Genomic DNA, 13,885 nt, shown 5'->3' on the forward strand with positions numbered 1-13,885 from the left:
GATGAACACAGCAGCCCAAGCAGCATCTCAGGAGCACAAAAGCTGACGTTTCAGGCCTAGACCCTTCATCAGAGGCCTAAATAACTGTGTACGCTTCCAGGATAACCTCCCTGCTCTTAAACTCTTTACCTGAGCTAATGAGGGCAATTATCCACTTCACCTACCTGCCCCACTACCTTAACATGGACACATGCGCCAAGGTTCCTCTGATCACCGGTATTCTCAGGCTCCTACCATCCATGGTGTATTCCCTTGTTTGTCCTGCCCAAATGCATCACCTCACATTTTTCTGGATTGATTTCTACTTGCTACTGATCAGCCCATCTGTAATGTAAGGCCATTCCCCTCACTATTTACCACTCCAGCAATTTTTGTATTATCTGTAAATTTACTGATCAACCCTTTAACATTCGAGTCTAAATTATTTACGTAAACCATAAACGGAAAGGGACTCCGTACTAATCCCTGCAGAGCTGCACCGGACACAAGTTTCCAGTCGGAAAACATCCCTCAGCTATCACCCTCTGCTTCCTGCCATTCAGCTACTTCTGCATCCATTTTGTCAGCTTTCCTCCGAATCTATGCACTTTGACAGCGAAGGTAAGTCTCCCGTTTTGGGACCTTATCAAAAGCCTGACTGAGGTCCAAGGTGACAATGACAGACGCGTTGCCCTCGTCTACACACCTGGTCACCACCTCTGGTCCTTCTGTTTCCTTTCTTTTTCTTTGTCTTCCCTCTTTGGTGGGTCTCAGCCTGGTCTCTCGTGGCAGGTCCCGGTCTGGAACCTTGGCTTGGCTTGTGAGTGGATCCTGCCCTGGCATATCCCTGAGGCTCTGGTGGGGGGAGATGGGTCGGATGGCAGTTCCAACAGCAGCAACAGTGGCTTCGAGCACATGATAAGTGGAGGACTCCTCAATGACTGTTGAACTTCAAACTTATTCGTTTATGTTCCAACCTTAAAGTATGAAAGACTTTAATGTAAACTATTATCCATTTCTTTATTTTTCTGAGGGCCACTACACCCAAAATATTAACTGATTCATTGCTTCACAGACAGTGCCTGAACGCTGAGCTTTTCCAGCAACTTCTGTTTTAAGTAATGTTGAACTTGTTAACTCTCATTTCTATTACTACTTTGTACCTAAACTTTTTTGTACCAAGGAATCTTGGCACTGAACATGATTGCTGCATGTGGCACATTATGCACTTTTTGTACTTGAGTACGTGGCAATAAAATCTGAATGTAAAAAATCAGGCTAATTAATGCATTACTTCTAGTTTCAGCTTTATTAATTCCATGTAACAGTCGCACAGTGGTTAGCGCCATGAGTTTGTTTTATACTAGTAAATACACGTTAGTTCCAGCCCTGTTAAGGTGCAGTTTAGTTGTTTCATTGAGATGATTTGTCTGCTGGCACGCCCTCTGCTGACAGTATCCAGTAGGTGCAGGCAACCTCTCTGGCTCCCCCTAACGGCGCGGAGCAGGAATATGGCGGGGCAGCGCGCCCTCTCGCGGCGGAGTGGTGGAAGTACTGGGGCGCTCCCTCTGGCGGCGGTGAGGTGGAAGTACTGGGGCGCTCCCTCTAGCGGCGGGGAGAAGGAAATGCCGGTGTTGCATGGGGAGAGGCGCGCCCCTAGCGGCGGGGAGGACTAGCTGCCGAGACCCGGCCTCGCCCCTCCCCCCGCACGCAGACGCGGTGAAGACGCAGCGTGGCGGGCGCGCGCGCGGTGATGGCGGCTCGGGAGCGCGCGGGGAGATGATGGCGGCCTCGGAGCGCAGGCTCCCGAGTCCCGAGGCGTTCGTGGGCCAGTCTTGGAGCAGCTGGATCGAGCGGGCGGAAGCGCTGCGGCTGTCGGACGGTGAGTGTGTTCGGTACACGGTGGGGGAGGCGCTCGTCCAGCTCGGGGAGGCTATGGGGCCTTTAACGGTTCAGCAGCGAGCGCCAGGGAAACGGTCTGAACGGACAACCTGCGGCCGGCCTCCTCCCGCCCAGAGGGCGGCGGGTCCTAGTGCCGCCGGCTCCCGGCACCGGGCGGCAGGGGGCTGGGCTTCCGCAGGGTCCTAGCGCCGGGCGGCGGAGAGCCGGGCTTCCGCAGGGTCCTAGCGCCGGGGCGCTGGGCTTCCGCAGGGTCCTAGCGCCGGGCGGCGGGGAGCCGGGCTTCCGCGGGGTCCTAGCGCCGGGGAGCCGGGCTTCCGCGGGGTCCTAGCGCCGGGGAGCCGGGCTTCCGCAGGGTCCTAGCGCCCGTCGGCGGGGAGCCGGGCTTCCGCAGGGTCATAGCGCCGGGCGACGGGGAGCCGGGCGTCCGCAGGGTCCTAGCGCCCGGCGGCGGGGAGCCGGGCGTCCGCAGTGTCCTAGCGCCCGGCGGCGGGGAGCCGGGCTTCCGCAGGGTCCTAGCGCCGGGGAGCCGGGCTTCCGCAGGGTCCTAGCGCCCGGCGGCGGGGAGCCGGGCTACCGCAGGGTCCTAGCGCCCGGCGGCGGGGAGCCGGGCTTCCGCAGGGTCCTAGCGCCCGGCGGCGCGGAGCCGGGCTTCCGCAGGGTCCTAGCGCCCGGCGGCGGGGAGCCGGGCTTCCGCAGGGTCCTAGCGCCCGGCGGCGGGGAGCCGGGCTTCCGCAGGGTCCTAGCGCCGGGGAGCCGGGCTACCGCAGGGTCCTAGCGCCCGGCGGCGGGGAGCCGGGCTTCCGCAGGGTCCTAGCGCCCGGCGGCGGGGAGCCGGGCTTCCGCAGGGTCCTAGCGCCCGGCGGCGGGGAGCCGGGCTTCCGCAGGGTCCTAGCGCCCGGCGGCGGGGAGCCGGGCTTCCGCAGGGTCCTAGCGCCCGGCGGCGGGGAGCCGGGCTTCCGCAGGGTCCTAGCGCCCGGCGGAAAAGGGCTGGACTTCCGTGGGATCCTAACACTGGGATGTTTAGGCTGTGCTATCGCGGGGACGTACAACTGGGTGGGTCAGGTTGGCCTTCATCAGGGTTCTTGTGATCACCATCTCACCTTTGTATCACACAACATGGAAACAGACCCTTCAGTCCAACTCATCTGCGCCGACCAGACATTCTGCTGTGATCTAGTCCCATTTGCCAGCATTTGGCCCATATCCCTCTAAACCGTTCTTATCCATATACCCATCCAAGTGCCTTTTAAATGTAATTGTACCAACCTCCACCACTTCCTCTGCAGCTTAATACATATACACAAGCACTGTGTGAAAAAAACTTGCCCATTAAGTCCCTTTCAAATCTTTCCCCTCTTGCCTTAAACCTATGTCGTCCAGTTTTGGATCTATTCAGCCTCTCCCTTTAGCTCAAACACTCTCAAGTTTAACAACATCCTTCCTATAGAAGGACAACCGGAATTGTACGCAGTATTCCAAAAGTGGCCTCACCAATATCCTGTACAGCCGCAACATGACATCCCAACTCCTATAATCAATGTTCTGATCAATGAAAGCAGGCGTGCCAAACTCTGCTTTCACCACCCTGTCTATCTGCGACGACTCTTTCATGGAATAATGCATGAGCACTCCTTGGTCTCTTTGGCAACACTCCCCAGAGCCCTGCCTTTAAGTGCATAAATCCTGCCGTTTCTGTCTTGCCAAAATGCAATATTTCACATTTATCTAAATTAAATTCCTCCTGCTGCTCCTCAGTCCGTTGGCCCAATTTGAAAAAAAAAATCATTCGTGGGATGAGGATGTTGATGGCCAGGCCAGCATATATTGCCCATCCCTAATCGCCCAGAGACCAGTTAAGAGTCAGCTACATTGCTGTGGGTCTGGAGTCACTTGAAGGCCGGATCGGGTAGGGAAGGGCATTAGTGGACCAGATGGGCTTTTCCTGACAGTCGACAATGGATTCAAGGTCATTGTTAGACTTTTAATTCCAGATATTTAATTAAAATTCCACCATTTGCTGTGGTGGGATTCGAACCTGGAACCCAGAACATTACCTGTGACTCCGGATTAACAGTTCAGTGATAATTCCACTTGGCCATTCCCTCCCCATTGGATCAAAATCCCTTTTGTAATCTTAGATAACCTTCTTTGCTGTCCACTACGCGACCAGTTTCAGTGTCTTGCACAAACTTACTAACCATGCTTCCTGAATTTTCATCCAAATTATTTCTATGTACGACAAACAGTAGTGGACCCAGCTCCAATTCTTGTGGAAGAGCACTGCTCACAGGCTTTCAGTCCAAAAATCAACCCTCCACCACCACCATCTGTCTGCTACTGCTAAGTCAATTTTGTATCCGATTGGCAAGCTCTCCCTGAGCTCCATGTGATCTAACTTTACTAATCAATCTACAATGTGGAACCTTGTCAAAGCTTTTACTGATGCCCAGGTAGACAATGTCAGCTGCTCTGTACCCATCCATCTTTTTGGTCATGTCTTCAAAAAACTCAAACAAGTTTGAGAAACTCGATTTCCCATGCACAAACCAAATAGTCTAGCCCACTCCTCCTTGGACCCTCCGTCACCAGTCCCTGCGCTGTGCCAGTGAAGAGGAACATGAGCTTGAGCAACAAAATTTTCAGTAATTTGACCTAACCAGACTTGATAACGATTTTAATAATATCAGACCGTACCCACAGCTCCTTTCCTCTTTGATACTGGTTGTCAGTGAAGATTCCTCCAGACTCATCTTTGATTTTTTTACTTCTCTCGTTATCATTCCACATTGCCTGACACCATTCTCCCTGTCTGTCTTACACCTTCCATTTTGTTCTTCACTCTGCTTTGCCTGCCGCTGCACTTTATTAAAAGTTGTTATGTCTCTAACATTTTTCAGTCACGGCAAAAGATGTGTCTAGAGGAAGTAAAGAAACATCACCACCAAAGGCTATATGAAAGAACAGAGGAGAGTGGTTATCATCTGAAATTATTGAACTCGATGTTGAGTCTGGAGGGGTGTACTGTGCCTCATTGGAAGATGAGATGCTGCTCCTTGGGCTTATACTGAGTTTCAGTGGAAATCAAATGTGGCTGAGGTCAGCGTGGGAATAGTGGCTCAGTTTGGGTGACTGATCCAAAGGCCCGGATGCACACGTAGAACAGTGGTTCCCAATCATCTCAGGAACATGGCACACTTCATTGAGACAAACAGTTCCACAGCGCACCTACTTTTTACAGCTGAGTTGCCCATGAACATAGAACATAGAACAATACAGCACAGAACAGGCCCTTCGGCCCTCGATGTTGCACCGACCTGTGAACTAATCTAAGCCCCTTCCCCTACACTATCCCATCGTTATCCATCTGCTTATCCAAGGACTGTTTAAATGCCCCTAATGTGGCTGTGTTAACAACATCATATTTACTTGTATTTATAATGATTATAGCAGCTAAAGAGAGATCTAAAGCAATGGATATTTCAAATCCATTGAAAAAAACACTGCCTTCCACTGAGAACACAGACACATTTTCAAAATCTGCTCAACTCACCTAATTCTAACTGTTGATGGCTATACATCTGTCCCTCACACCGTACTCCATTCAGAGGTCTGAATTTCACAGGTTTCACATTTGTAACAAAATTTTTAAAGCATATTTTTTATTAAATAATTAACATCGGATTGAGATTCAATGGATCAAATAAAAATGCAAGTAAATTGCAGTTTAGTAGGTTAGCTAGAAACCTGGGCTTTCTGGAGCATGCAAAGCCTTTCTGCCTGGGGAAGAGCACCTTCACCTGGTTTTGTTTTAATCAGTAACCAAAGAAATTATCGCCTCATCTGTCTTTTACCCTTCGGGCGCCTGTATTTAGAATGTTCAGGTTTAAGGATCGAAAGACCAATACCTCGCTTTTATTTTGATGAATAATTTTCACAAGTTTTAGGAGTTGAAATTTTGTTTGGAAACGTCACTTTTTAAGATGAAATGAAGGTTTGTTATCTATTGATTTGCATTACCTTTGTAAAAACATTAACGACACACTTGGACAGACCGAGTATCCAGTATCCTGGGCCTTACTAATGGGGGCATTACAAGTTCAGCACCACTTCTATAAGACTTGTTAGACCTCGGTTATCACATTGGGGAACCTGTGCCATTCTCCCTCTGTACCTCTTAAGCAGCCCTCTCCAGCACTCAGCAAAGTTTCTTCTTTGTCACGGGCACCCGACAGGATTTTCCTATTGGTTTGGTTTTTAGTGTGCCATAACAGTGGCACCTCAGTAACACAATGTCACGCTGCTGCTAGTTACTGCTGGGGTACAGTACCGGTGGGGACAGGTCTGTCACTGTATAACACTGGGGTACAGTACCGGTGGGGACAGGGTCTGTCACTGTATAACACTGGGGTACAGTACCGGTGAGGACGGGTCTGTTGCTGTATAACACTGGGGTACAGTACCGGTGGGGACAGGTCTGTCACTGTATAACACTGGGGTACAGTACCGGTGGGGGACAGGTCTGCCACTGTATAACACTGGGGTACCGTACCGGGGGGGAACGGGTTTGTCGCTATATAACACTGGGGTACAGTACCGGTGGGGTCGGGATGGTCGCTGTATAACACTGGGGTACAGTACTGTTCGGGACAGGTCTTTTATCGCACGCTGCACGAATAATTAGAGGGGATGATTTATGCGTTTGAGACATTAACTATACAAGTCAAAGAATGTTTCCCTCAAGTGTGAACCCTGTTTCTGTGGGTGACCCAGCGTGAGTGTTGCCTGCATTGCTGTCTGTTACGTTAAAACCATCCAATAGAAGCTGAAAGGGGAAATAATGTATTTCCACCAGCTGCTGAAGCTGGTGGTTCAGGTTTGATCGCAGATGGCCTCCCCACAGAGACAACAGAAACATAGAACAGTAGAGCACAATTACAGGCCTTTTGGTCCAAGATGTTGTTGCCGACCTATTATCCTACTAAAATTAATCTGCCCTGCGTACCCTACATTTTACTATCATCCATGAGCCGATCCAAGAGTTGCTTAAAAGTCCCTAATGTATCTGATTGCACTACCACTACCGGCAGCACATTCCACACACCTGCCACACTCTGTGTAAGGAGCCTACCTCTGACATCTCCCGTACTCCTCCATCATCACCTTAAAATTATGTCCCCTCGTAATAACCATTTCCACCCTGGGAAAAAGTCTCTGGGTATCCACTCTATCTATGCCTCTCATTATATTGTACACCTTTATCAAGTCACTTCTCATCCTTCTTTGCTCCAATGAGAAAAGCCCTAGCTCCCTCAACCTTTCCTCGTAAGACCTGTTCTCCAGTCCAGGCAACATCCTGATAAATCTCCTCTGCACCTGCTCTAAAGCTTCCACATCTTTCCTATAATGAGGCAACCAGAACTGAACGCAATATTCCAAGTGTGGGCTAACCAGGGTTTTATAGAGTTTAAGCATAACCTTGTGACTGTTATGCTGAATTCCCCTGCTAATGAAAGCCAACACACCATATGCCTTCTTTACAACCCTATCAACTCAAACATGCTGCACCCTTTAGCTTCCTATTCAGATTGGCCCCAGGAGGTGAATGAGGGCAGCTGGGGATGATTCTGTTGCTGCGTTTAATTCATTCTCCTTTTGATCTCCTCCCTTTGACTATACTATATGAGGTAGACCTGGTGTGAACCAAGAGCAAAAACCTTTACGATAAAAAGCATTTGCTTTTAGCCAGGATTCAGTTTGTCATTTTGAGTTATAGAATCCCTGCCGTGCAGAAAGAGGCCATAAAGCCCATCAAGTCTGCACCACCCCTCTGAAGAGCATCCTACCCTAACCCCATGACCTTGCATTCCCCATCCACCCAACCTGTACATCTTTGGACAGTGGGAGGAACCCGGAGTACCTGGAGGAAACCTACACAGACACGGGGAGAATGTGCAAACTCCACACAGACAGTTACCTGAGCGTGGAATTGAACCTGGGTCCCTGGCGCTGTGAGGCAGCAGATGCTAACCACTGAGCCACCGTGCCAGTTCTAGCTGAGGTCACCACCTCTCAACCATCTGCCATTTGCCATTTCTCCACCTTTGATCACTGTGCCTTCAGCTGCCTGGATCCTGGATTATGTACTTCTTTCCATAAACCTCTTAGCACTTTCACCTCTCTCTGCTGTTTTAATATGTAATTCAGTCCTTACATTTTGTCTCATAGCTTTCTTGTGAAGTGCCTGGGGAAGATTTTATAAGGTAAACCAATGTTGTTATTGTAACAACATCAGTTGGGGAGGCCGTGGCCAGGTGGTCTTATCACTGGACTGTTAACCTAGAGATCCAGATAACGCTCTGGGCACCTGGGTTCAAATCTGGCCACGGCACATGGGGAGTTTGAATTCAACAATAATCTGGAATTAAGAATCTAATGATGTCGGGAAAACCCATCTGATTCACTAATGGCCTTTAGGGAAGGAAATTGCCATCCTTACCTGGTCTGGCCTACATGTGACTGCAGACACACAGTAAAGTGGTTGACTCTTAACAATTAGGGATGGGCAATAAATGCTGCCTGGCCAGTGATGCCCTCATCCTGTGAATGAATTTAAAAAAAAGTCCTCACCTCCGGAAACTTCAGTCTGACAGTCACTGTGCAGAGTTGAAGGAGTACAGCATTATTTTGAGATGAGATGTTACAGCAAATCCCACCTCTCTTTCTGGATGTATACAAAGACCTCATGGCACTGTTTTGAAGAGGAGGGAAGTTCTGCTCAGCTCCATGGCTTGCTAGACATTTATATCACAATCAAGCAGATTGTCTGGCCATCACTGTATTGCTGTTTGTGGGACCTTACTGTGTGCTATTTAACTGCTATGATCACACTTGTTAAAAAGTACTCCATTGGTTGTGAAGTATCTTGTGAAAGGCACGGTAGGAATGAAAATCCTTCTTCTTTCCACCCCTCCTCTTGGAATGTCCTGCCAACATTTCCTCTCAAATCTCCCACTTCAAGAATGACTGTTTGGGAAAGTGACACCTTCCTAACATTATCCTTGCAGCCTGGCTATTTGACCTCAGGAGGCTTCTCAGCCCAGACTGAACATGAGGGACTGGGAAAATGGGTTTAGAGGAGGGGAGCTGGTGCCTGTGGAGGATGGAAGTGAATTTCATGCACAGAGCTGTGTTCAGAAGCAGAAAGCAATTCTCCTTTTGCGCTTGAATCTGTTGTGGTCTGGTCAGTTGGTGATTGGGTTAGAATATTTATCTTAATAGTCTTCACGTAATAAGTGGGACAGGAGCTTGCAACAATTAGGGTTTTTGTCATTTCAATATTATATTTGATTTTCAAAATTCGGCTTTGCTGTGCGTTGGTAATTTTAACTTTGAAAAATGTTTCAGTTAACTGTTTCTGATTTGAGAAGCATATTTTCTGTATAAGTTGGCGTTAGGAGCGCACTAACACGTTACAAGCTGTGGAAAATATGGTCGGTAACCTAACCAGGATAGGAATCCAGAGATCACAATTAATTTGAGAAAGCTTTAGCAGCGTAAAGTTAAAGCCTTGAATTCCGGAGTTTGAAGTGAATATAGTTTTAGTCCTGCTGTACACAGTGCTGTACACTTACTGTGCAGGTCATGGCTCAGTTATAACTCTTGCCTCTGTTATAGGGTCATGAATTTAACACCTAAACGGATTGTTCATTGTGCTGAAGGGTTCAAACCCAGCATTCCCAGATTGTCAGCCAGGATTACATCATACCACATAATGGATTTATTAGCAAATCAAAGCCCATGAGCTTAAAGGGGCAGTGACAGCCTGGATACAAGATCGGCTAAGAGGCAGAAAGCAGGGAGTAATGTTTAACACTATTACAACCACTGCTGTTTTTGATTATGTACCTAAATCCAGGTCAGTATTGTATGGGGCGTAGTCTTGAAGCATGCAGTTGACCAGAAACACACAGAGGTGATTACACACAGACTGGAGGTGGATGCAAACTGGTGAAATGAGCAGACACATGGCAACTTTAGTTTAATGTGGCAAAGTGTGAAGTGATCCATTTTAGTGGGAAGAATGAGCAGAAGCAAGCTAAACTAAATAGTATAAATTGGCAGGGGGCGCAGCTGCGGCTGGATATATACAGATTTTCAAAGGTGACAAGACAGGTTGAGAGATTGTTTAAAAGCCTGTATGGTATTCTTGGCTTTGTAGACGCAAGAGGTAGTACAAAAGCAAGAAAGTTATATAAAAACTTGAAAACCACTGATTCAGCCTTAGTTGGAGTGAAGTGTCCAATTCTGGGCACAGACTTCAGGAAGGAAGTTAGAGGAGGTGCAGAAGAGATTTACTGGAACTGTACCAAGGACTCAGAACTCCAGTAATGCAGAGAGACTGAGGAAGATGGAGTTGTTCTCCTTAAATCAGAGTAAGTTAAGCAAAGATTTAAGAGGTTCTCTTAATTTTATGATGTTCGATAGAATAAACCCTAGAAAAAGATTAGTTAATGAACCAGGGCAAAGAGGTAAATATTTTCCAGAACAGAGAAGTAAGACTAATTAAAAGAGTTTTCAAAGAGTTAGCATGAGCATGATGGGTCAAATGGCCACCTCCTGTGCTGTGCAAATGCAAGATGAGCTTATAATTATACCAAAGGGGCTGGTGTGTTAGCAAGGAGATAGAGTTGATTGGTTTCTTTCACTGCACTACAGTTTTTTCGTTTGATTTGGGGAGATTGCTTTGAGTGTTGTGACTGAACATATTTTCTTTCACTTCTACAGAATCAGAGGACAGTGGCAAAGATGTGAGAAAGAAGATTGAAACAATGAGGCTCATTAGAGAAGGTAAGGTAGTGGGATGGATATGAAGGACTGAAAGCAGCCACAGTTACTTCGGTCTGAATGATTTGAAATTCCCAATATCACCAGGGCTGGGGAGTGCTCTGGAGTGTTTATGGGTTGGGGTTGGGAGATGCAGAATGCAGGTATGAAACAGGTATTGAGATCATATTTACCCCTTGCCTTACTCCCCTATTCCCAGCTTTCTTTGTGCAATTCCAACTTGTGTGCGCACACTAGCTAACTTCCTCTCTATTTCAGATATGCCGATCTTTGGTCATTGTCCAGCCCATGATGAGTTCTTCCTTGTGGTTTGTAACCAATGTGGACAAGTAGTTAAACCTCAGGCATTCCAGATGCACTCTGGTAAGTCACTTTGTGTCTTGGTATCTTTGGGTCTTTTTTTCCAAAGGAAACAAAAGTGGATTGGATACTGCTGGGAAATGCTGTCTTAAACTTATTCAGCTAGCACACAAACTCTTGAGATTGAGAAAGGTTACGTCAGCATCATCTTTGGACTCACTTTGCCTTTCAGCTACTGTTCCCTTGCTCTGGGAGTATACAATGCGGGCAGTGTAGAGTGAAGGGAGCTTTAGTCTGAATCTAATCCTGTGCTATGCCCATCCTGAGAGTGTTTGGTAGAGACACATTTGAGGGAGCTTTATTATATATCTAACTCCAAGCTGTCTCTGGCCTGGTGGTGTTTGATGGGGCAGTGTAGAGTAAGCTTTACACTGTATCTAAACCTTTGCTGTACATGCCCTATTAGCTTGAGTGCTGAAATTATTTAGCTCTCTGACTTTGACCGTATTCAAAAGTGATTTGAAAACATATTTTAATGCAAATGTGCAGAAACCTGGCTGGCAAAAGTCTCCAGCCTGGTGATAGATCCACTGAGGTAGAGCTTGTCTGTATCCAACACACTGTTAAAAAAATTCATTCACAGAACGTGGGTGTTGCTGGTTAGTCTGGCATTTATTGCGTATCCCTAACTACTCAGAGGGCAGTTAAGTGTTAGCCATGTTGCTGTGGTTCTGCAATGGCATGTAGACCAGACCAAGTAAGGATAACGCTTCCTTTCTGAAAGGACATTAGTGAACCGGATGGATTTTTACCAACTATCAACGGTTGATCTGTTCCAGATTTTTATTGAATTCAAATTCCACTATCTGCCATCAGGATTTGAACCTAGGTCCCCACAACAGTCCCAGGGTCCCTCGATTAGTAGTCTGGTAATAATACCACCAAGCCATCACATCACGCCCCCCTCTTCAGCCAAGAATGCATCCGTTATCCAGTTAGCAATGTCCAAACAACCAGAGAGGACCGAGAGCTCTGTGTATGCCAGGCTACTGTTGCAGTTTAACCAGTTATAGACTTGCCACCAGTCAATGCAGAGCATTGGTATTGAACCTGGTGCTTCTCTGTACTGTCAGCAAGACTTCCTACTTTCACAAGCACAAACAGAAATAGCTGGAGACACTCAGCAGGTCTGGCAGCATCTGTGGAGAAAGAAGGAAGTTGATGTTTTGAGTCACTGACCCTTCATCAGGATGCCTCCTTTCACCTCTGTGACATCACCCGTCTCCATCTTGGAGTTTTGAAGAGCCACACCAGATACAAAACATTATCTCTTCTTCTCTCTCCAAAGATGCTGCCAGACCTGCTGAATTTCTCCAGCTCATTCTGTATTTATTTCAAACTTCCAGCATCTACACAGTTTTGCTTTTGTTAATTTTAGTGTACCCGTGTGTAGCTGTTTGGGCCTTTTCCTGTTTTGGGATGCTATATAGATTCAAATTGTTGAAATGAGTGGCTTGTTCAGATGCTTCAGAGTTTGTTAAGCATTAACCATGCCAATATGGGACCACAGTCATATGTATTGACCGGGTTTCCTTACCTAAAGAGTATTGGTCCAATGGCTCCACATCGGTGGGAGGTGATGGCCTAGTGGTATTTTTGCTGGACTGTTAATCCAGAGACTCGGGTGATGTTCTGGGGACCCAGGTTCAAATCCTGCCATGGCAGATGGTGGAATTTGAATTCAATAAATACTTGGAATTAAGAATCTACTGATTACCGTGAATCCATTGTCAATTGCTGATAAAACGCATCTGATTTACTCATGTCCTTTAGGGAAGGAAACTGCCATCTTTACTTGCTCTCGCCTACGTGTGACTCCAGACCCACAACAATGTGATTGACTCTTAACTGCCCTTAGGGATGGGCAGTAAACGTTGTCTGACCAGCAATGCCATCATCCAATGAATGAATACAGAAAAAAATACTTTTACTGATACCAGCCTTTCAATTTCAGATACGTTATGAAATGATGACTTTTATTTCTGTAATGCCATTCAAAATGTCATGATAGCATATTACAGTCAATGAAGTGTGGCTTCTGTTGAAATGCAGAAAGTGCACAGCAAGCTCTCACAAACCCCAGTCAAATAAATGACCAAGTAATTTAGTTTTGTGATGGGATAAATGTTGACAAGGACAACAAAAGGAATACTCCTGCTCTTCTGGGATCTTTTATGCCCACCTAAGAGAGCTGATAGAGGTCTCTATTTGATGCCATATCTGAAAGATAGTACCTCGAATGGTGAGACAGTCCCCCAGCCTTGGGCCCTTCTGTCTAAGAGGTGAGAAGGTGCTACCACTGAGCCTAGCAACGGGAATAGCAGGATGTGAACACTGGTTCTTCAGATTGTATGTTGTGTGTTTGATATCAAGCCAAGGAATCTAAATAACTCGGACTATTTTCAGAGAGAAGACATGGGTCTCTGAGCAAACTGTCAGCACGAAGACCTCCTGCCTTGAATTCCCCAAACTCTATTGTCCTGCAGAAATCGCGATATAACAGTGTCCAAACTACTGTGACCGCTAACCATGGCACCAGTTCCTCCAAAGAGAAGCTACAGAGCCCTGGTAGCAAGGTGCTACAGTTAGACGTGCCTTCAAAGGGACCAAAAGAAAATCTCTGGTAATTTGATTATACTTTTGACTGTGATTATGTAGAGCGAGAGGAGAGAAATATCTTCATTCAAACTTAGAGAAGGATAGCAACTGCTCTACTCAGAAATAAATGATTTCAGCTCTGTGGAGAGATGGAGAAAGTTGGGGTTATTCCCCTTGGAGCAGAGAATGTTAAGGAGAGGTT

General features: G+C 47.1%; 1 protein-coding gene across 1 annotated transcript in view; it reads left to right on the forward strand.

The window, feature by feature from the left end:
* Positions 1-1,732: 1,732 nt before the first annotated feature.
* The window catches only part of LOC125462630 (ataxin-7-like protein 1), a 42,661-nt gene continuing 30,508 nt past the window's right edge, over positions 1,733-13,885 (forward strand). Inside the window, 5 exon segments of the mRNA XM_048552848.2 lie at positions 1,733-1,754; positions 1,757-1,861; positions 10,666-10,728; positions 10,984-11,088; positions 13,492-13,708. Of these exon segments, the coding sequence (XP_048408805.1) occupies positions 1,733-1,754; positions 1,757-1,861; positions 10,666-10,728; positions 10,984-11,088; positions 13,492-13,708 (512 nt within the window).

The sequence above is a fragment of the Stegostoma tigrinum genome, chromosome 21 (assembly GCF_030684315.1).
Source record: "Stegostoma tigrinum isolate sSteTig4 chromosome 21, sSteTig4.hap1, whole genome shotgun sequence".
NCBI classification, from domain to species: Eukaryota; Metazoa; Chordata; class Chondrichthyes; order Orectolobiformes; family Stegostomatidae; genus Stegostoma; species Stegostoma tigrinum.